Source organism: Propithecus coquereli, unplaced genomic scaffold (genome assembly GCF_000956105.1).
Source record: "Propithecus coquereli isolate 6110/MARCELLA unplaced genomic scaffold, Pcoq_1.0 Scaffold120, whole genome shotgun sequence".
NCBI lineage: Eukaryota > Metazoa > Chordata > Mammalia > Primates > Indriidae > Propithecus > Propithecus coquereli.
In genome coordinates, this window is record NW_012136081.1 from 6198547 (window position 1) to 6219901 (window position 21355).

General features: G+C 56.2%; 2 protein-coding genes across 3 annotated transcripts; both read right to left on the reverse strand.

The window, feature by feature from the left end:
• Positions 1-756: 756 nt before the first annotated feature.
• Positions 757-8296, reverse strand: LOC105827403 (protein phosphatase Slingshot homolog 3-like). Its single transcript, XM_012665542.1, has 14 exons — positions 8115-8296; positions 7606-7646; positions 6763-6994; positions 5726-5844; positions 5575-5646; positions 5230-5295; positions 4944-5132; positions 4743-4836; positions 4427-4555; positions 4257-4303; positions 3360-3506; positions 3009-3209; positions 2638-2911; positions 757-1682 (listed from the first exon to the last, which is right to left on the reverse strand). The coding sequence occupies exons 1-14, from the start codon at positions 8178-8180 to the stop codon at positions 1374-1376; spliced, it is 1986 nt and encodes a 661-aa protein (XP_012520996.1). The 5' UTR covers positions 8181-8296; the 3' UTR covers positions 757-1373.
• Positions 8297-9335: 1039 nt separating this feature from the next.
• ANKRD13D (ankyrin repeat domain 13 family, member D) lies at positions 9336-21349 on the reverse strand. Of its 2 annotated transcripts, none has more exons than XM_012665543.1 (15): positions 21133-21349; positions 20466-20601; positions 20224-20348; positions 19443-19488; positions 19217-19360; positions 18791-18980; positions 12848-12914; positions 12344-12425; positions 12062-12123; positions 11834-11964; positions 10722-10879; positions 10445-10561; positions 10193-10356; positions 10022-10113; positions 9336-9706 (listed from the first exon to the last, which is right to left on the reverse strand). In XM_012665543.1, the coding sequence occupies exons 1-15, from the start codon at positions 21220-21222 to the stop codon at positions 9493-9495; spliced, it is 1818 nt and encodes a 605-aa protein (XP_012520997.1). In that variant the 5' UTR covers positions 21223-21349; the 3' UTR covers positions 9336-9492. The 2 variants fall into 2 exon arrangements, with proteins under 2 accessions (XP_012520997.1, XP_012520998.1); XM_012665544.1 differs by lacking the exon at positions 21133-21349 and adding an exon at positions 20709-20751.
• Between the last annotated feature and the right edge of the window lie 6 nt (positions 21350-21355).

The following is a 21355-nucleotide window of genomic DNA, read 5'->3' on the forward strand; positions in this document are numbered from 1 at the left end:
GAGATTCATTCTTAAAACTGGGCAGGAAGTCTCAATGAGGATGCCTGGTGCTGGCTCCTACCTCTGAGGCCCGCTTTGAGGGAAGGAGTTGGGTACTACCCCTTCCCCCAAAGCAGTGTCGTGTGTCATAGGGCAGAGAGAATGACCTTGGGAAGAGGGGATAGAAGTGACAGTGACGGAACCACTAACTCTTCTTGAACACCAAAGTTGAGCAGAAGGAACCCCTGGGCAGGAGAGAAAGGGTCGAGTGTACGCTTCCCAGGCAGCGACGGCCGGCTTGGAAAGTTGGGCTCTCTTGCATTACAGCAGGATTCTTGGGACCAAAGATATGCTCGAGAACTAGCGCCAAGTGTCCAAAAGGAGTCTTAGCTTCTGGAACAGGCTTGGTCTTGTCCAGGGCAGCAGTTTTCACTTCCCCTCGGGTAACTCCCTTCAGCTGTCCCAGCAGAGCCACACGCCTGCTGCCTGCTGTGGACTTGCTCCTCTGCCCGACCCACCTGAGGGGGTGTGGGCAGCTGCCCTTTACCCAGGCCCTGCCCTAGGAAATGAGGGAGATAGCACTGGCCTCCCCTCTTTTCTTCCCCATTCTTTCTCCCACCCCACCCCCAGAAAGGCCGCTCCCCCAAACAGGTCTGTTGGAGACACTTGGGAATTGTGAAGGAACTGTCGGGAGTGAGGAGAGACCAAACTCCTCACATAAACAGAGAAAGATCTCTGATGGAAAGACAGATGGCTTTATCATAAAATTGAAAATGATAAGAAAATGTTTTTTATTTCTCAGTACAAAGCCAGATACTATTAAGACTATGAAAAACTGGCCAGAGGCCATGAAGGACAGAAAGACGACTCTCTCTGGCCTGGTGCCCTGTGACCCAGTGCGGTGCCGTGGGAGAACTGGGTAGTGGCAGAAGACTCGGGCCAGTTGTGAGGTGGGAGAGGGAGGTGGCCTGCCGGCCTCCTCGGGCCGCCCAGGGCTGGGAAGTGAGGTTCCCGTCCGCCTCTGGCCTGGCTGGCTCCAGAGTGAAGTGGCGAGTTGCGAGGAGGCATGAGCCTTTCCCCACTGGGAAGCTGTTTTTATTCCGTGGCTACAGGTGAGTATCTCAGGGAAAGAGCTGGAAATGAAAGTAGGGTGCTAGTGCCCCCAAAGGCACCTTTGGTCTCTACCACATCCCAATTATAAAGTCTTGAGCCCTTGGACAGGTGGACATGGGTCTGAGACTTAAGGCTGTGGGAGGGGGAGCTGTAGTGACGGGTATGCGGACTCCTGGGGAGGAGCTAAGAGCAGTGTGTGCAGGCGACGGGTGTGGGGGTGTTCCTCCGAGGAGCTGTGGACCCTCCATTCAGTGTCTGGGGGGACATGAGCATGTGAAGGCTCAGGCCTCACCGCCCTCTCTGCTGTCATCCACGCTGGCCTGCCTCACCACCTTCCGGAGCCTGGCTGTGGAGGGAATGCCAGCCTCTCCTTGCCCCTGCCCCTGCCCCTGCCCCTGCCCCTGCTCCTGCTCCTGGAAGGCTCGGGTCCGGCTGGCCACCAGGGCGGCGCTCTGGAGGGCAACCACAGACTGGCGGGACTTCAGGGCAGGCCAAGGCCCCTGGCACAGCCGCTGGCCTCCCTTCACCCCTGAGAGCTGAGGGAAGGGCTGCAGAGGCTCTTCGTCTGAAGACTCACGGGAAGAGAAAACCTGCATGGGTGAAAGTATAAGGAAGAAGAACTGTGGAAAAGTCTTTCCAGGGCAGAGCCAGGAAAAGGGCAGGTGCAGAATGTTTGTGGAATGCACACAGGAAAACTGAGCTGCTCGCAGGCCACGCTGCCTGGGGAGGAAAGATAGTGCTCCAGCTCCACTGCCCCTGCTCCTTGACCCCTACCTGCCTGGCTTCCCTCTGGCCCCCAGAAGCCCTCCTGCACCTGCCACTCGCTGCAGGCCTGGGCCTCTCTGGCCCCCTGCTCCTTCTCCCCATCTGCCTTTCTGTGGCCTGCCCGGTGAGCCACAGCTGAAACACCTGGTGCCAGCGCCTGAACTGGGCTATGCGGATGCATGTGTCCAGGTGCTGCTTGAGGACCCTCTGCCTTGTCAACGCCTGTACCCATCCATCAACCCTCCATGCCTGTCCTTCCACACCCAATGCCGCCCCCAGGAAGCCGCTTCAAATGTCCCCCCTTTGGCCTGGAGTCTGGCTTCCTAAGGCAAGGGCCAGCTTCTGGCCTTAGACTTGTGCTCTGCAGCACTTAGCACAGAGGGTGCTCACTTAGTCAGCACTTGGGTGATGTGAGTGCTGAGACCCACCCCAGCCCTGCATCCTTTGCTGCTGCTCCTCAGGTCAGGGAGGGGCTCGGAGATCATCTCGCCTACCCCCGCCCCACCTCCAAGGGTAGAAATCCTCGCCAGTAGGCTGTGGAGCTCACAGCCTGGGAAGATGCTCCCTTTGCTGAGAGGTCCCAAGCAGACTGTGGAAGAGGCAAGGAGCGGGCCCCCAGGGGGCCTGACCTCTCAGGAGACCCTCGAATGGGGGGCTCAGACCGAACCCAGGTATCCCCTGCTCAGGGCCTAAAGCCAAGCACCAGCCCTGGTCTCTCCCCCTCCTCCCTCCTTACGGTCCCCACCACCACAGATGGAGCTCCCCCAGCCCCAACCTCACCTCTGGCAGGTCACCAGCCCCCGAGACACTTTCCAGCTCCAGGGAGGGCTCCAGGAGACTGATGGACCTCATGACCCCTCGGAGGTTGATACGGGGCCTTGGCCCAGACTCTTCTTTCGGGGCTGCCTGGCTCTTCTCCAAGCCCATGGCCTTCACCTCCCCACCGCCCCCCGGTTCTGGCGGAAGAGGTGGGGATGGTGTAGAGACTTCGGGGGTCAGGGGCTCCTCTGGGGAGACCCTACCCACTTTCTGCTCCCAGATGTGGCTCTGGCGGCTGTGAGGAGGTGGCCCTGAGTCAGCTCTGAGTGACCCAGCAGCTACCCCCAGCATACACATACCCTCCCCGCTTCTGCCTCCTCCACACTCCATACCTGGCAGTCAGGATGCCCTGGTAGGTCTGCAGCTGGCGCAGGAAGCCGGGGTTGGGGCGGGCGATGGGCCGCAGCTCCTGCACGTGGTGCAGCGCCTGCTCCAGGCTCCAGCCATACTGCTTCATGGCGTAGGCCAGCACCGTGGCAGCTGAGCGGCTGACGCCCATCTTGCAGTGGACTAGCACCCGGGTGCCCTGCGCCCTGTGGAGGCAGGACGTGGTCAGCTCCCACCCCTCCCTCAGTGAGGGGCTTACCACTGAGAGCAGAGGGACAGGAAGTAAGGACACCGTGGGCTGGGAGGGTCACAGAGCTGACAGCAGAGTGGGCAGGAGGAGCTGGGAGGAGCCTGACCTTGCAGCTTCAATGAAGCGGTGCGTCTCCTTCCAGTGGGGCAGCAGCTGGGCTGACTCCTCGTCCCAGAGGCGCACGTTGTGGTAGGTGAAGCGCTCTGGGTAGAAGTTGTCAATCTCCCGGGCCATGTTCAAGATGTGGCTGACCCTGTCCCAGAGAGCCCAAGGCCAGGCTGATGTGGGCAGGGCAGCAGGCCCACTGGCCATTGGACCCGGCAGCCCCTGGGCCCCCCTGTTTGGTTCTTAGTTTCCAGTCAGGTGGAGGCAGCAGTTACGGTGGGAAGAGAGCTGGCCCAGCTGTCAGATGACTGTGACCTTGAGTAAATCGTTCCACCTTGCTAGGCTTGAGTTTCCCCACCTCGCCCAGACAGCTGAGGTCAGCTGCAGCCCTACTCTTCTATTCCTCTCGGAAACTAGCTAGAGAACAGTTTTTGAACAAGGTGAAAGTGGGTGGATCTGCAGCAGTGGGGTGACAGGGACTAACTATGGCAGGTATCCCAGAAGCCCATGGTGGGCAAATGACAGGAACCCATCACAGCAAGAAGCCAGGTCCCCACCGGGAGAAGGGCAGTTCCTTCTCCCAAGACAGGACTAGGTGGCGAGGAACCTTTCTCTGCTTGGAAAAGGCAGTCCCAGCAGTGGGCCCTGCTGCCGCTCCTCTCGGCATGGTTGGGGCCTCTGTTTCCACACTTGCGTGGGGAGGGCGGAAGAGCGGGCAGAGGACTGGCCAGTGGGGCAGCAGGGTTACTGGCCTTGCCTGGCCTGAGAGCCCATGCAAGGGTGACATCCCCAGGGGCGGAGGTGGAAGCAGAGCTGGCAGCTGCTGAGGGTGCTCTGGGGGTTTCTGAAGCTGGCCAGGCTACCCCCGGGAGGAGGCGCCAGGGGCCCTAACTGCTACCTGTTTCTCTGCAGCTCCTCCAGGTTGGCCGCGTTCCACTCTGAGCCCTGTGGAGAGGGAAGCAGCACCGTTCTTCCTCCCTCCAGCCCCTGCCTCTTAGTGCCCCCACTCACCCTCTCCCCACCAGCTGCAAGCAGTCCCCACGGCCCCCTGCTCAGCCTGCAGCTCACCAGGTAGAGGTGCGGGAAGATGCGGGAGGCGCGGTCTTGCTGCGCCATGAGCAGCAGCATCTGGTTGTCGATGAAGTCTCGGTACTGCTGGAGGGGACACCCTAGGCGCAGCTCCAGGGCCTGGCGGATCTGTGGGCAGAGCCCAAGGGGAGGAGAAGCTCAGGCTGCTGCCCAGGCTCCTAACCCCTCCCCACTTCCCACTGGGCCTCTGATGATGGCTCCCTGTCCCATCTACACAGACTGGGGCTGAGGCCAAGGCATCGGGGAATGACTCAGGCCTGGAGGAAGGGCCCCGGCCCCTCGGCCCCATGCCCACCTCTTTGGAAGTGATGCTCTCCAGGTCGCTGGTGTCCAGCACTTCCCACAGCTCAGCCCGGATCGCCTGCTCCATCTGCTCCTGTTCCGAGGGCCTGGGAGCACATCCCTCAGTCAAGGGGCCCTTTCCTCTCCGCCATGGCACCCCCCTGCCTTTTCCTGCCCTCCCTCTCCACCCAGGCCCTCCCCTCCCTGCACTGACCGGCCGGGTTCGGTGCTGGGAGGTCGCAGAGACTCCAGGTCAGCCATGGCCGTCCACTCATTGAGGCAGCTCTGGTCAGAGTTCAGTCTGTCCTGGTAGTAGCTGGCCCAGGTGAGGGCACTGCCACCGGGTACAAGGCCACTGCCTAGAGCTGCCTCACATGCCTGGTGTAACACTTGGAGCGTGGCCCTGGGACAGGAGGAGAGGCTGGGTCACCCTGTCCTCCCTGCTGCCCTTACCCAGGCCCTGCAGCCACCTCCAGAGGAGAGTCTCAGCCAGCTCTTACCACATGGTCTGGATGGAGATGGGCTTGAAGATTCGGCTCTGCCCACCAGACGTCACGCTGAAGCCCCTGCAGGAGACCAGGTCAGGTGGAACCACCCCCCAGGCTCTGGGACAGGCAGCCTGCCCATTTGCCAGATGTGGGAGGTCCAGGCCCAGAGAAGTTAGGTGACTTGCCCAGGACCACACAGCGAATCTGAGGTGGAGCTGAGAGCAGGCCCCAGGCCCCAGACTCCCAGCCTAGAATTGTGTCCCTAGTGCCTAGCCCCTGAGTCACATCTGTCACACTTGCCATTCCACCCTCCTGGCCCCTCCTCTCCCCCGCCCCTCTCCAGTTGCCATTTCTTACCCATCTCCATCTAAGTACACCTGGGTATCACTCCAGAGGGGCAAGACCAGGCCCAGGGTACAGCTGGGGGAGCTAGCAGGGGACAAAAGGAAAGCCATTGTCCCCCAGCACCTCAATTCCTTGCCCCCTCCCTACCTCCCCCTGCTCCCACCTGCTGTCAGGGAAGTCCACCCCCAGGAGGACCGTCTCATCCTGGCTCAGGTGCTCTCGTGTGGAAACTACCAGCAGGTAGCGGAGCCGGGGTGGCCGAGCTGCCTCCAACTGGGCTGCCTGGGGAAGATGTGCCCAGAGTCACAGTGGCCCAAGGACCTTGCTCCCCCCACTCCACCTGGACACCCCAGGCCCAGCACAGCCCTGCCCCTGCTCCCTCCATTCCCACCCCCTCTTTCCAGATCCAGGATCAGTGGTACACTCCCATGCTTCCCAACTTTTGGATTCGTGGTCCAACAAAATATTCAAAAAGATCTTTCTTAAAAGGGGGGCATGGAACTGACATAGGTTGCCTATCTTTTGTTTTTGCCTAGGAAGGAGGGTCTTTTAAAAATTCCACCACTTGCCATGGCCATCATTTCACTCAAATGTGTATCACCAAAGAAATATTGAGGACATAATCTCACAGCAAAGTTTGGTACTTCTGTTATAGATTCAGCTTTACGGAAGACTCGCTTCGTCTTGTTCTTCCCCTCTGGCCACAGTCAGCTCTCTCCACGGCATTTGGGAAGCGGTCCTCGGGCTCCCACCCGGACTCCCATCCTACGTGGATGCTGGAGTCCTCCCTCCCTCTGCCTTGGCCCCCAGTGGGTGCTCAGCAAGCCCTGCCTGTGCTCTGGTCCACTTAGGGACAACTCACATTATCAGAAAAGTCCTGCTGGTTGAACAGAAACCTACCTCCGTGTAATTCCCAACCCTTGGACCTAACTGGGCTCTACTGACTCACACAGGACAAACCTTCCCTGTTCTCTCACGGCCCTCCAGAGACCTGCAGACATGACTTGGTCCTGTCAAAACATCTCTGCCTGAAACTGCAGGGTCATCAGGGTTTGGGTGACCCGTACACTCCTCAGGGTGCCTGCCCTCACACCATTCATTGGTCCCCAAACAGACACGCATGCTGGCTCCATTCCACCCTCTCCCCCACCCTCTCAGGGGCCGCTCCCCTCTCGGAGAGCTCTGGATGGGACCCCTCACCAGGAGGATGTCGTCCTGCGGCCTCAGCAACTCCACCATGAGATGCAGGTGCTGCCTCTGCTCCTGCTTCTGGGGACTCTGGGGCCCTTGCCCGTAGTCTGTCTGGTCCCCGTGGGGCTGCTCCTCACCCAGGGGTTCCTCTGCTGGCTCAGGGCTGGCCTCAGCTGCATCACCATCGTCCCCTCCGTCTTGCAGTCCCAGGACAGCCCCACGGAGCACCGCAAAGCTCTGCCTGGCAGGGCGGTGGGGAAACCGTTATGCCCCTCGCACCCCTTAGGGTGCGGGTTCTCAAACCTAAGTGGCATCACCTGGAGGGCCTGTTGAAGTAGACTGTCGGGCCCCATCCCCAGAGTCAGGAGGTCCGGAGTGGAGGTCTGAGACTGCATTTCTAACCAGTTCTCTGGCGATGCTGCCAGAGCTCTGGGAAGCAGCCTGGGGGCCTCCAAGCCACAGCCCCTCTATTCTTGCTAGTCTGAGGGGGCTGGGAGTGCTCCCTTTCCCTTCCCACCTGCCTAACTCAGGAGATGCCGTAAACTTGGTTAGGGACCCAGGCGTCCTCAGGCCCTGTCATCCCATCCTGCCCTTTGGCTTGTGACCACTGGCCTGAGCTAGGGTCCAGGGAAGTGGGTGAAGGAGCCCCAAGTGACTGGGGGGAGGGCAAAAGCAAAGGCAGTCAGGCCGGCCCTGCTGCCACAAGCTGAACCCAGCAGCTGGGCCCACCCGGAGCATCGCCCCACAGATTCAGTAGGGAGCCTTCTGTCCTCAACACCTGGAGTTCAGAATGGCAGTGGCCAGGCCTGGGGGGCTGCATGGGGTGTCTGTGCTGGGGAGGAAGGTGCTCACCTGCGCTGGAGTCGATTTCTCCGCTTGACCACCTGCTCCTGCTGAGAAAGCAGCCCCCAGGGAGAGTGAGAGCAAGGACTCTCCTCTCTTCTCTCAGGGGGGCTGGGTGGGGGCCCTGGGGATGACCTTGCCCTCCATCCGGAGAGAGGGGCCAGAAAAGGTGTCAGATGCCAATCCTCTTCCCGCTGCTCCCCACCGGGAGGCACTGGGGGAGCCCCGGCCCAAGCCCAGGTGTGGGGGGGCTGGGAGGGTGCCGGGGGTGGCGGAAGGGTTAGCCCAGATTTGGGCCTCCGCAGACTTGGGCTGGCTCGCAGGGCTCCAGATCTTGCCTTGGTCCGAGTTCCTGAGAACCTCAAAAACTCCCCAACCCCCTCGCCCCCACCCTGAGACTTGAGTCCCCCTTCGCACAGCCCAGGCTTGAGCGGAGTCTGCCGGCGGGCAGGACGTGCTCCCCCAGGCCCAGCGGGCAGCCAACTGCGTGGGCAGGACCACAGCAAAGCCAGACTCACCGTGGGCCCCACAGGCGTGGAGTGGCCGCTGGCCGGAGGCGAGCGGCTCACTGTGACCAGGGCCATGGGGCCAGGCCGGGGACACCTGGGCGGGCACAGGGCACGGCCCCCTGCCACAGCCCCACGGACAGTCCGGCCCCGCAGGACCAGGAAGGAGAGCGGAGCTACCAGGGCCTGGCACCTCCTCGGGGGCGGCCCTTAAAGGGCCAGGCACCCACCCAGCGGGGCCGGTGGAGCCGGCACGCAGCGGACGGCCCCGCCCCTCGGGGCTCCGCGGTTCGGCCCGCCCCGCCCCGCCCCCCAAGCGCTGGGGGCAAGGCCGGGGGCGGGGCGCAGGTGCTGAGCCCAGACACCCGAACGGCCCCCGGCGTTCATTCCTGGGCTGGTCCTTCCTCCCGGCTCCTTCTTCCCCGCCCCGCCCCGCCCAGGTAGATCACCTGAACTGTTGGGGCCTTGACCGTTCTGTTGCCCGGCAGAGGTGGGCCGGAGGGAGGCAGGAGCTGGGGACACAAGTCTTAGACAGGATCAGCCACAGCGGGTCTTAAGTCAGGGGCCCTCACCCCTAACTTATTTCTCCTTGCTGGTTGGCCTCATGCTTCCACCGTCTGCATGAACCACTGGGAGACACGCAGAGCTTCAGGGAAAACCGGGCCGGGATTTAGAAATAACCAATGAAGCTCACAAGGGATTCTCAGGTCCACCTTGGGAGTGAGCAGGGCAGGGGTGAGCCTGATTCACAGCTGCAGCAGAGGGAAGTGACTCGCCCAAAGTCACTCTGATAGAACATGCTGGAGTCAGGGCAGGGGCCACAGGGGGTTAGGGGTTCTTCCCAGCTGGCTGTGCGTAGGGTCGGGTGGGAGGCCCGGCATTTCCCCCTCCCCGACGGGAGCATGGGCCAGGTTCCAGGAAGGCCAGCTGGGATGGCAGGATGAACCTGGGTCTCCAGTCGGTGGGACAAGGCTCGGGGAGGAGCCCTTGACGTCCATGGAGCATCCGCTCAGGTGAGGGAACCTGACTTGAGTTGGCTCCTTTCACCCTCCCAACCACCCTGGGGGTACGGGTCGTCTCCTGCTTTTACACCTGAAGAAATTAAGGCTCTGAGAGGCTCAGGGGGCACAGCCAGGATCCAAACCCGGGTCTGAGGCCGTTGCCCATGGAGTCTCCCCTTAGCGCCCCACTGGAAAGCGCACCGCGGCTCCAGCCCACCGAGCAGAGAAAGCCTGCTGCTGACCGTGTCTTTATTTCCATCTTGTCTCCACTGCAAGCGCACACACGGGGCTCCAGGCCCCAGCTCGGCAGCAGTCAGTTTATAAATAAATAAATTACAAAAGCGGGTGGAGGGAGCGGCCCTGGACAGCCCTCCTGGGGGCCAGGCGGCTCAGTGTTCTGTGAGTGACAGCTGCAGGATCCGCTGTAAGTCTTCCTCCTCCTGCTGCCCCCGCCGCTCCTGCTCTTCCTGCTCCCGCGAGGACAACTCCAAGGCCAGGCGAAGCTGCTCCTCAAAGCTTGGGGGGGCAGGGGGCGGGGGGGTCCCGTGAGGGGCTCCCAGGCCCCCAGGCTCCGTGGACAGCCGCAGGCTTTCCTGGAGGGCCCTTGCAGGCAAGGCATGAGAGGGGAGAGCAGACCAGTGAGCGCTAAGACTGGGGGCAGAAGCCAAGGGGCTGGGGACGTGGCTTTGGAGGACAAAGACAGGGTGGCAGGGAGAAGAGATGAGGCAGGGCCCTGTCCCTGGTCCCTCATGCCACTTTTAGTGGCATCCAGCACTGTTGATGGAGGTGGAGTGGGCATGGGGTCCTGGGCCCAGCACCTGCATACTACCCACCCCCACCCTCCAGCCAGGGCTGGCTGGGTGCTCAAGGCAGGGAGCAGCTGCGACAGGGACCCAGTAGGTCCTTCGAGGGCCTCACCGCTCCAGCTGAAGCTGCTCCTCATAAACCATGGCTTGGGGAGGCGGGTGGGCACCGGGCCGGGTGTTGGTCAGGGCTTCCCAGACAGTCACCTACAATAGCCAGAGTGCAGAGCAGTCACCTTTGCCCAGTGGCTGCAGGGGCTAGGGCCCACCCCTGCCCGAGTCCCACCTGCTCTGCCTCTGTGCCTGCCTCGAGCAGGCTCTGCTGGATGGCAAATTGCAGCAGGTCATCGTCCTCATCTCGAAGGGGCTCGCTGCGCTCTGTGCCCAGCACGCTGTACCCTTCGGGCACCTCAAACACGATGGGGTCCACCTCACATGGGAAAGGGCTCCCTAGGCAGATGGCAAAGGGGCCACGCTTAACCCCAGAGCTCCGCGACCAGACAGCCACGCAGCCTCCCTCTGCCTCCCTTAGGGGTACCTGAAGCTAGGACGGCAGAGCTGGGGGCTGGCACCCGCACGGAGCTCAGAGGCTCGTCACAGCCACACAGGTTGCTGAAGGTGATGCGGGCATTGAGCACGTGGAAAAGGGGAATCTCTGTGAGGACACAGAGGAGACAGCTAAGCCTGAACTGCCCCGATGGAGACCCCTGCACCTGCCCCCCTGCAGCGCTGTGTCCGCCCCTCTCCCTGGGGGCTGTGCTAAGAGGAGGCCACCGTGCCCAAAGTTCTCCACTGCCCGGGCCCCACTCTCTCACCAATCTTGACAGGGAAGCCGGGTGGGAGGCGCAGGGTGATGAAGTCGCGCAGCTTGGCAAAATGGGCATTGCTGATGGCCATCAGGTCAATAATGGGCATCACCTGGTCACCCAGCGAGAGCGGGTGCTGCTCACTCAGCCACAGTGTTGCCTTGAACCTGCCCGGCCAACCACAGGGCGTGGGTCAAGGAACTGCGGGTGGCCCTCCCACTAAGGCCTGCCCTCTCTGGCTCTCTGCTCACCTGCCTTTACGCATCCCTCCCACCTGCCTGGGGCACCCTCCTCTGCTCAGCAGCCCCCGCCTGCCTCCCCCAAGAGCCGGTGTCCTGTCCCTACAGACCCAAGCTGTCCCCGGACCCTGGGCCCAGACTGGAGTTCATTATGGTTTTGTGTCAGCTCATCCGGTCTGGATGAGGAGGGCAGGGGCCAGGCTGTGGGCTTCTCTCTGGGCCTGGTCCACAGACCGTCCTCCTCCTCAGCCCAGAGCCGGACACCACCTCACGTGTTGCCGGACTTTTGTGTCCAGCACAGTCCAGGGCAGGGCTGCTAGGGTTTGAATCCCAGCCCCACCACTGGGTGGCTGAGAGAATCCCCGTGAGGTGGCCAGGGAGCGTGGGGCCTGTCGCAGGCCTCCGTGCGCTGTTACCACTCACGCCGCTCGTCAGGGCCTCGTGAGGCAGACGGGCAAGCGGGACTGTTCTTGTTTCACAGAGGAGGAAACCAGACCCTCAGGGGGAAGACGTGTCTTCGGGCCACACAGCAGGAGGCAGCTGTGGGCCTGTCCCATGGGCCCTCCCCAATTTGCCACATGCTGGCCCCCAGCAGCTGCTCATTAAATTCAATAGAAAACCACACGTGGGTGGTGCCACCCACTCATTCATTCATCAGACACTTGTGGCCAGCTCTGGGGGCCAAGCCCCTGCCGGGTGCTGAGGACCAGGGATGAGACAGACGTGGCTCCTGTCCTCAGGGAGGAGGGTCCGGGGAGCAGCCAGCTGAGTGAGCAGGTCCCTCACTACGACGGGCCCGGTGTGTGACACGAGTTGACGAGGGCCCAGGGGGTCCAGGCAGGGTCCCGGTCCCTGAGGCAAGCCCCCAGCCAGCCCCCTCACCTCTGTACTTTGCTGGACATCTCAATGGGGCGGCCAATGTTCCTCGACTCCAGGCTGAAGTTGGGGTCAAAGTATTCGTCAGGGGAGATGGCTGTGGGGTTGGTGGGGCTGGCTGCCTGCTGCACAGGGGCCTGGGTGGGCCCCAGGACCAGACTTAGCACTCAGGACAGACGGACGGCACCCCGCCCCCCAGGCTGGCCCCGCGGGCCCCGCCCCAGCCCCGCTCACCCCGCCGTGGGAGGAGTGCTGCTGGGCCATCCCCAGGAAGGACTGCAGCGGAGTCTTCCCACCTAGGAGAAGGGCGGAGCCCATGAGGGCATGTGGGGCCACTGCCCCCAGACTGCTCCACTGGCCCTCTGCCCCTGGAAGCTCCCATGACATGGGAGAGGGGACAGATGGGAAGGGTGAGCCCTCCCAGCTTGTCCTGGGAATCTCTGGCCCCTGACCCCAGACCAGGGCGACCCCACCACACAGTGTGACTGGGCAGCAGGCAGGCGCACCTGGGTTTACCTTTGCTCCTCGACTTGTCCTGATCAGAGAGGTGCTCCGTGCGCGTGCGTGTCACCAGCTCCACGTTGGTGGCACTGTACACCTGGGGGGGGTGGGGACATGGGGAGCTGGGGGCTCAGAGCCTGTTCCCCACGCTCAGCCTGACCAGCACAGGACCCAACTCCTGCTGTCCCCAGAGACAGATGAGATCTTGCTCCCCATGATGGAGGAGGTGGCAGGGTCTGAACCCCAGGGAGTCACCAGTAAGGAGATTCAACCCCAGGGTCAAGAGCAAAATGCTCCTCATTTGATCTGGGTTCCCTGGGTGGGGCTGTACTGCGGGTGGTCCCCATACACTCAGCAGGGGCTGGGTACTTGGGCTATCGATTCCCCCAGGGGTCAGGGTTTCCAGGGCCCAAGGGTCACTCTGTCTCTCCCTCCGTACTCTGGGGTGGATGTGGAGAAGGAGCTGAGTTCCTGGGCCTCATCTCCTGCCCCCAGCCCCCCACCACTAGCCTCTCCTGCCTTGGCCTCGTAGCCGCTAACAGTTTCCATCTTCTCAGACCGCCATCCCCAGATACCACATTTGTTCCTGAAACAGACCAAACAGGCGCTTGTGAGGACCTGCATCCCCCCCACCCTGGCCAAAGCTTTCCCTTCCAAAGCCTCCCTCTCCGACAAGCCTGCCCTGGCTGCCCAGCCCCTGGGGGACCTTCCCACTGTGAAACACGAAGGGGCCTAGAAGAAGGTGCCTGGACAGCTGGGGACATTTGAACAGGACTGGGGACTAGAAGATATTGAGGAATTTCTATTGATTTTGTTAGGTGTGGTAACAGTGGTGGGGCTGGGTTAAAAAACATCCTTATCTTTTAGAGTCATGCACAGAAGCATTTACTGTTAAAATAATATGACATCTGGGATGTGCTTTAAAATACTCTGGGGGAAAAAAAAGAAAAGAAAAAAGTGAGGAAGGATAGATTCAATAAGATTGGTAAAATGTTCATAAATTTTAAAACTGGGAGATGAGTAAGTACATTATCTCTCCTTCATATGTGTTTAAAATTTTCCATCAGAAGAAGTTTAAAAGTATGTCTGATTTGACAATAATAGGTGGAGACTTCAATATCCCACTTTCAATAACGGATAGAACAAGGAGATGGAAGATTAACAAAGAAACAGAAATTATGAACAGTATTATAAGCTAACTAGACTTTATAGACATTTCTAGAACTCTCTGCCCAACAACAGAACACGCATTCTTCTCAAGCGCACACGGAACATTCTTCAGGATAGACTATATACTAGGCCATAAAAGAAACCTTGATAAAATTGAAATGATAGAAGTCATGAAAAGTATGTTTTCCAACTACCATGGAATAAAATTAGAAATCAACAACAAAAAACATTTCGGAAACTCACAAATATGTAGAAAGTAAACAACATACTCCTAAATAACCAATGGCTCAAAGAATAAATTAAAAGAGAAATCACAAAATGCTTTGAGATGAATAAAACTGACACGACATATCAAAACTTATTAGACATAGCTAAAGACATGTTTAGAAGTGTAAATGTAATATAGGTGTAAATATCTATTTTAAGAAAGATGAGGAACCATAAAAAGTTGTGAAAAAAAAGAAAAATAAGTAAATAGAAAAAAGATTGCATATCAATAACCTCACCTTTCATGTTAAAACACTAGAAAAAGAGCAAACTAAATCCATAACAAGCACAAAGAAAGAAATAATAAATATCAGAGTGAAAGTTAATGAATTTAGAGAACAGAAAAACAATAGAGAAAAACAATGAAACCAAAAGCTGGTTCTTTGAAAACATCGACCAAATTGACAAACTTTAACTAGTCTGACCAAGGAAAAAAAAGAAGACTCAAATTAGAAGAATCATAAATGAAAGCAGGGGGCGTTACCACTAACCTTACAGAAATAAAAAGGATTACAAAGGAATATGATGAATAACTATACTCCAACAAATTTGACAGTTTAGATAAAATGGACAAATTCCTAGTGAGGCACAACCTACCAAAACTAACTTAAGAAGAAATAGATAATCTGAATAGACTTATAATAAGTGAAGAGATTGATTGGTTAAAAAAAAAGGCTGGGTGCAGTGGCTCACGCTTGTAATTCCAGCACTTTGGGAGGCTGAGGCAGGAGGATCACTTGAGGCCAAGAGTTTGAGACCAGCCTGGGCAACATAGCAACTACAAAAAAGTAGAAAAATTAGCTGGACATGGTGGCACATACCTGTAGTCCTAGCTACTTAGGAGGCTGAGGCAGGAAGGATAGTTTGGGCCCAGGAGTTTGAGGCTGCAGGGAGCTATGATCAGGCCACTGCACTCCAGCCTGGGTGACAGAGTGAGACCCTATATCTAAAAAAAAACCCAAACAAACAAACAAATCCTCCCAAAATAAAAACTACCCACAAAAAAAGGCCTAGGCCCAAATGGCTTCACCACTGAATCCTACCAATCATTTAAAGAACTAATACCAATAAGAATAATTCACAAATGCGTCCAAAAAATAGACTAAGAGATGACACTTCCCAACTCTTTTTTTTTTTTTTTTTTTTTTTTTGCTGGCAAATGAGGAGGTTGGTAGACTCCTGTCTTAAAGTACCATCCTCTCTTCCCAACTCATTCTATGAGGCATCACTCAGATATCAAAACCAGACAAAGACACCAGAAGAAAAGAAAACTAAAGACCAATATTGTTTATGAATATGAACACAAAATCCTCAACAAAATACTAACTAACTGAATCCAGTAACATATGAAAAGAATTATACACCATGACCAAGTGGAATTTATCCCGGGAAGACAAGGTTGGTTCAATACCAAAAATCAATTAATGTAATCATAATATCAATAGAAGTCTTTAAAAATCACATAATCCTATCAATAGACACAGATAAGGCATTTGACAAAACCCAACACCCTTTCATGATAAAAACACTTAACAAACTAGAACTTCCGCAACCTGATAAGGCGTATCTACCAAAGCCCCACAACTAACATCAGACGTAATGGTGAGATTGAATGCTTTCTCCCTAAGATCAGGAACAAGACAAGGATTTCCACTCTCACCACTTCTATTCAACCTTATACTGGAGGTTCTAGTTAGAGCAATGAGGCAAGAAGAAGAAATGAAAGACATCTAGATTGGAAAAGAAGAAGTAAAACTATCTCTATTTACATGTTTAAAATTACTAAGGAATCCACTAACAATTTATTCAAAATAAAAAAGGAGTTCAGTAATGTTGTAGGACACATGATCAATATATAAAAATAAATTATATTTTTATACATTTCTAATGAAAAATATAAAAAATGAAATTAAGAAAATAATCTGATTCATAATAGCATCAAAAGAATAAAACACTTAGGAATAAATTCAATAAAAGTAGTATAAAACCTATCCTCTGAAAACTATAAAATATTGTTGAAAGAAATGGAAGAAGATCTAAGTAAATGAAAAAACATCCCATGTTCATGGATTGTCTTCCAATGTTTGGGCAGTACTCCCCAAACTGGTTTACAGATTCAGTGCAATCCCATCTGACTTCTTTGTAGGAATGGACAAATTGAATCTGGAAGTCATATAAAATTCAAGGAACCCAAAATACCTAAAATAATTCTGAAAAAGAAGAACAGAGTGAGAAGACTCACATTTTCCTATTTCAAAACTTAATACAAAGCAACAGTGGTCAAGACGGTACTGGTGTAAGGACAGACATATAGACTAATGGAATAGAATTGAGAGTCCAGAAATTAATCCGAATCTCTATGGTCAACTGATTTTTGACAAGGGTGCCAAGACCATTCAACAAATGGGGCTAGGACAACTGGATAGTCACATGCAAAAGAATGAAGTTGAACCCTTAGCCTCCACTATACACAAAAATTAACTCAAATAGTTCAAAGATCTAAATGTAAAAGCTGAAACTATAAAACTTTTAGAAAAAAACATAGGGGGAAATCGTCATGACCTTATACTTGGCAATGTATTACTAGATATGACACCAAAATAAAGAGTAACAAAAGAAAAATAGGTAAACGGTACATCATCACGAGACCCCGTCTCTACTAAAAATTAGAAAGAAATTAATTGGACAACTAAAAATATACAGAAAAATTAGCCGGGCATGGTGGTGCATGCCTGTAGTCCCAGGTACTTGGGAGGCTGAGGCAGAAGGATCCTTTGAGCCCAGGAGTTTGAGGTTGCTGTGAGCTAGGCTGACGCCACAGCACTCTAGCCCAGGCAAAAGAGTGAGACTCTGTCTCAAAAAAAAAAAACATAAAAAAAACGGTACATCATCAAAATTAAAAACATCTGTGCTTCAAAGGACACCATCAAGAAAGTGAAAAGACAGCCCACAGAAATGAAGAAAGTATTTGCAAATCATATGTGATAAGGGATTTATATCTAGAATATATAAAGAACTCCTACAATTCAATAATAAAAAGACAATGCAGGCCGGGCGCGGTGGCTCACGCCTGTAATCCTAGCACTTTGGGAGGCCGAGGCGGGCGGATTGTTTGAGCTCAGGAGTTCGAAACCAGCCTGAGCAAGAGCGAGACCCCGTCTCTACTAAAAATAGAAAGAAATTAATTGGACAACTAAAAATATATAGAAAAAATTAGCCGGGCATGGTGGCGCATGCCTGTAGTCCCAGCTACTCGGGAGGCTGAGGCAGGAGGATCGCTTGAGCCCAGGAGTTTGAGGTTGCTGTGAGCTAGGATGACGCCACGGCACTCTAGCCTGGGCAACACAGTGAGACCCCTAGGTTTTTCCCTCTACAAAAAAATTTAAAAATTAGCCAGGCATGGTGGCATGGGTAGTCCCAGCTACTCAGGAGGCTGAAACAGGAGGATCGCTTGAGCCAGGGTTTGAGGCTTCAGTGAGCTATGACAGCGCTACTGCACTCCAGCCTGGGCAACAGAGTGAGACCCCGTCTTTAAAAAAAAATTAAAGAAACCAAAAAAACACAAGATACCACTTCACATCCACTAAGATGGTTACGATCCAAAATGAATCAATGAATCAATGAACAATAACAAGTGTTGACGAGGATGTGGAGAAACTAGAACTCTCATACACTACTAGTGGGAACATAAAATGGCACCGCCCCTTTGGTAAACAGTCTGGCAGTTCCTCAAGCAATTAAACACTGAGTTACCAGGAGCCTAGCAAGTCCACTCCTAGGTAGGTATACACCCAAGAGAAATGAAAACATATGTCTATACAAAAACTTGTATGTAAATATTTATAGCAGTGTTATTCATAACAGCCAAATTATGGGAACGACCCACATATCTATCAATGGACAAATGAATAAACAAAATATGGTCTATTCATAGAGTGGATCAGGCCATAAGAAGGAATGAAGTAGTTATACGCTACAACGTGGATGAACCTTGAAAACACTACACTAAATGAAAGAAGCCAGATACAAAAGGCCACATGTCATAAAATTCCATTCATGTGAAAGTCCAGAACAGGGAAATCTATAGAGACAGAAAGTAGATTAGTGGTTGCTCCGGGCTTGGGCAGCAGATAGGGGCTTGTGGAGGTAACAGCGAAAGGATGGGGGCTTTCTTTTTGAGGTGATGAAAATGTTCTACTATTGACTGTGGTGATGTCACAAATCTGTATACTAAAAACCATTGAATTGCACACTTTGAATGGGTGATCTATATGGTGTATAAAATCATATCTCAATAAAGCTGTTTTTTAAAAAAGTGTTTCTGACTGTACAGTGGCTCACGCCTGTAATCCCAGCATTTTGGGAGGCCGAGGTGGGAGGATCACTTGAGGCCAGGAGTTTGAGACCAACCTGGGCAAGATAGTGAGACACCATCTCTACAAAAAATTTAAAACTTAGCCAGGCGTGGTGGTATGTGCCTGTTATCCCAGCTACTCAGGAGGCTGAGGCAGGAAGATCACTTGAGCCCAGGTGTTCAACACTGTAGTGAGCTATGATCACACCACTGCACTCCAGCCTGGGTGACAGAGCGAGACCCTGTCTCTTAAAAAATTTTTTTGTTCCCCAAAATCTGTTATTGCAACTGGAGGCATATACTGTCGGAGAAATAACACTCTTGCCAGAAGGGTCAAGTGCCCAGGTTATCCACAGAAGACTCTGCCCTAAACACAGCTGTGCTAAGGAGAAGCCAACGTGAGTACAGACGGCGGTCCAGAAGCACAGCCTAAATCCTTGTCTTATGGAAAAACATGAGGTCAGAAGTGGAGAAACTGGGGACATCTTGACCTAGGCCCCCCGAGTAAGACAGCTGCCAGGCAGGCACACAGTGGTGGGACCACCAGCCGGCAGTCTGAGCAGCCCCTACAGTTGCTCCCAGCAGCTGCGGCGGGAGCCTCAAGGACAGCCTTGCTCTCACCAACAGTGGCGCTTGCTCCCTCTCCCGTCCCACCACGGTGCCTGACTCACCTCTCGAAGGCCACATTGCGAGTGTCCAGGTGGGTGGAGACGATGGGAGAGGTGAGGCGACTGGCCACGTGTTCCTCGCTGGGCCGCATGGCAGCCAGCAGCGCTTCCGGCTCGTGCAGAGCTAGCGCCAGCGTCTCCGTGTGCACCACCTGCCGGTCGTGGTCCACTTCCATCACCAGGGCTCCGGCCTCTGCCGGCCGGCAGGGGAACACAGGAGAGGGCACAAATCAGAGCCAGGCCCCCCAGCACAGAGAGAGCCATCACGCCACCCTCCGCCACCTGCTGCTCAGTGAGTCCACCTCAGCCCCTGGATTCTCTCCACCCCAACCTCAGGTTCCACATCTGGAAAGCGGAGAGAAAGGATCGCCTCATCCTCGCAAGCCACCGGAGAATCCGAGGACTACAGTGCGCGCCCCCAGAGCTCACCCTGGCCCTTGAAGATGAAGCTCCTCCGGCCACGCTGCCAGGTCATGTGCTCAAAGCCCAGGAGACTGGTGTCCACGCGCAGGCTCTCTCCCCGCTTCCACACACGGTACACATCACTCGGGCACATCTTGGACACAAGGGGCACTGCAGGGCGCACTGAGGTCACTGGGGGTCTTCTCTAAAGGCCCCACACCAAGCCCCTGGGACCCGAGTGGTCCCCACTCACCCCAGCTGGTGAACTCCCACTTCATCTCCACGTAGAAATCGGGGGCCTGAGAGAGACCAGAGCTGCCCATCAGGACCCCGCCTGGTGCTGGGGGCCAACAGGCCTGGGAGCTCCTTGTCCACAGTCACTCTCTGGGAGCCCAGCCCTTCAGCAAGTCTTGATGCACTGCCATGGCCCAGCGACACCCAGCCACCCCTGCCTAGGAGAGGGTGGGCCAAGTGGGGCCCTAAAATGGTCCATCCACAATGAGGCTATAAGCATGTGGAGGCCTAGGGGCCAGTCTCGACCTGGCCATGAGCCCACTGGGGGGCCCTGGGGGAGCTTTTTCCCCTCAGAGTCCTCATCTATGAAGGGGGAACAATGGCCTGATCTGAGCCTGCCCCTGGGGTAAGGGGCATGAAGTCGTATGCTCCACCAGCCCAGCCCTTCTGTGTGCTTCCAGAAGGGTGCGTAGTACCAGGCATTCCAGGGACTCAGGCCATATCCACCAAGCAGACCTGAAGTCCCCTTTCCAGGACATCTGCATTCTCCTGGAGGCCCAAAGCTAAAGCTCTTTGGCAATTTCTGGCACCAGGGCCCCTCAATGCTGGCAAAGACTTCTCTTCCAAAGGGCCCAGTCTCATCCATTTGGACCTGAGCTCCTCTCCTGCAGTGTGGTGGGAAAACACACTGCACAGACTGGCTGCCCCTCCAAGGCCAGACCTGGCACAGGTGACCAAGGCGGTCCCCTGGCATGGTACCCCACCCCCCTTACTGTCCACGTCTCTGTGCCCTGCTGTACCTGGCGGAGTTTGTTGAGCAATTCCGGAATGCCAGCCAGCCTCTGCGTGGCTCTCTGGTAGTCCCGATACTGGAGCACCAGCTGCACCATCTCTGGGTCTCCAGTGCTGACTGCCTCCTGCAGGACTGGGGACACCAGGCTGCTGAGGGGAGCCCTCCTGATGGCCCTCAGCCTGGCTGCTCACTCCCACCCTCCAACCTTGCTACCAGCCTCAGGGGGAGCCCCTCCGCCCTCCGCAGTACCTGCCCAGCCCTGGCGGCTCTCTTTGGCCACGTTGGCATTGTGTCGAAGGAGGACTCTCACGGACTCCAGGTTTCCCAGGGACACGGCCAGCTCCAACGGGGTCCGCCCCCGAGGGTCCTCCTGTTCAATGTCGTGCTGGGGGACATGGGACACTCAGCGAAGGGCAGGAGAGAAGAGGCCCAGGAGGCTATGGGGCTGAACAGGACTGGGAGTCATGTGGGAAATAAGGATGGCAGACAGGCCAGGGAGATGGCAGAGGACGGCCTGCACGTCCTGGCACAGGAGGGGAGGAGTTAGAGGTGGGTCCCTGGTGGCGCGGCCTGGTAAGGCATAGGTGCTGGTGCAGGTGCAGCATGTCAAGAGTTTGGACGGGCCTGGGGACTAGGACCAGGTTTCTTATTCTCAGTTTGGCTCAAGGGTAATGCAGGAGCGAGTTCGGGGGCTTGATGCAGTGTGAGGAGGGCAGACGAGCAGGGTAAGGCCCAACGCTGGGAGGCGAGGCCAGGGCTCAGGCGCGAAGGGCAGGTGACCTGGGCTTCGATTGGGCTGGGGAGGGGCCAGGATGCGCTTGCGGAGCTCAGCTGGGAAGGGCGGCCTGCAGGATGGAGACCACAGCCTTGGGTGTGAGGTTCCGGGGACGGGCCGGGTGCCCCAGCCGGGCCTCACCTGGCGGCTCTGCAGCGCGGCCTCCAGTTCGCGGTGCCGGTTCGCCCAGACGAGCCGGTGCAGCGGGAAGGTGGGGCCCGGGCCGGCCATGCTGAGCCTCAGCGCCGCATCCCGGCCCCGCCTTGGCTTCGGGCCTGGCGCGGGCCCCTCGCCTCCCCTGCGAGCCGCGCCCCGGCAGCGCCCACCGCAGCCCCCGCGGCCCCGGCAGGAGCGGCTCGGCGGC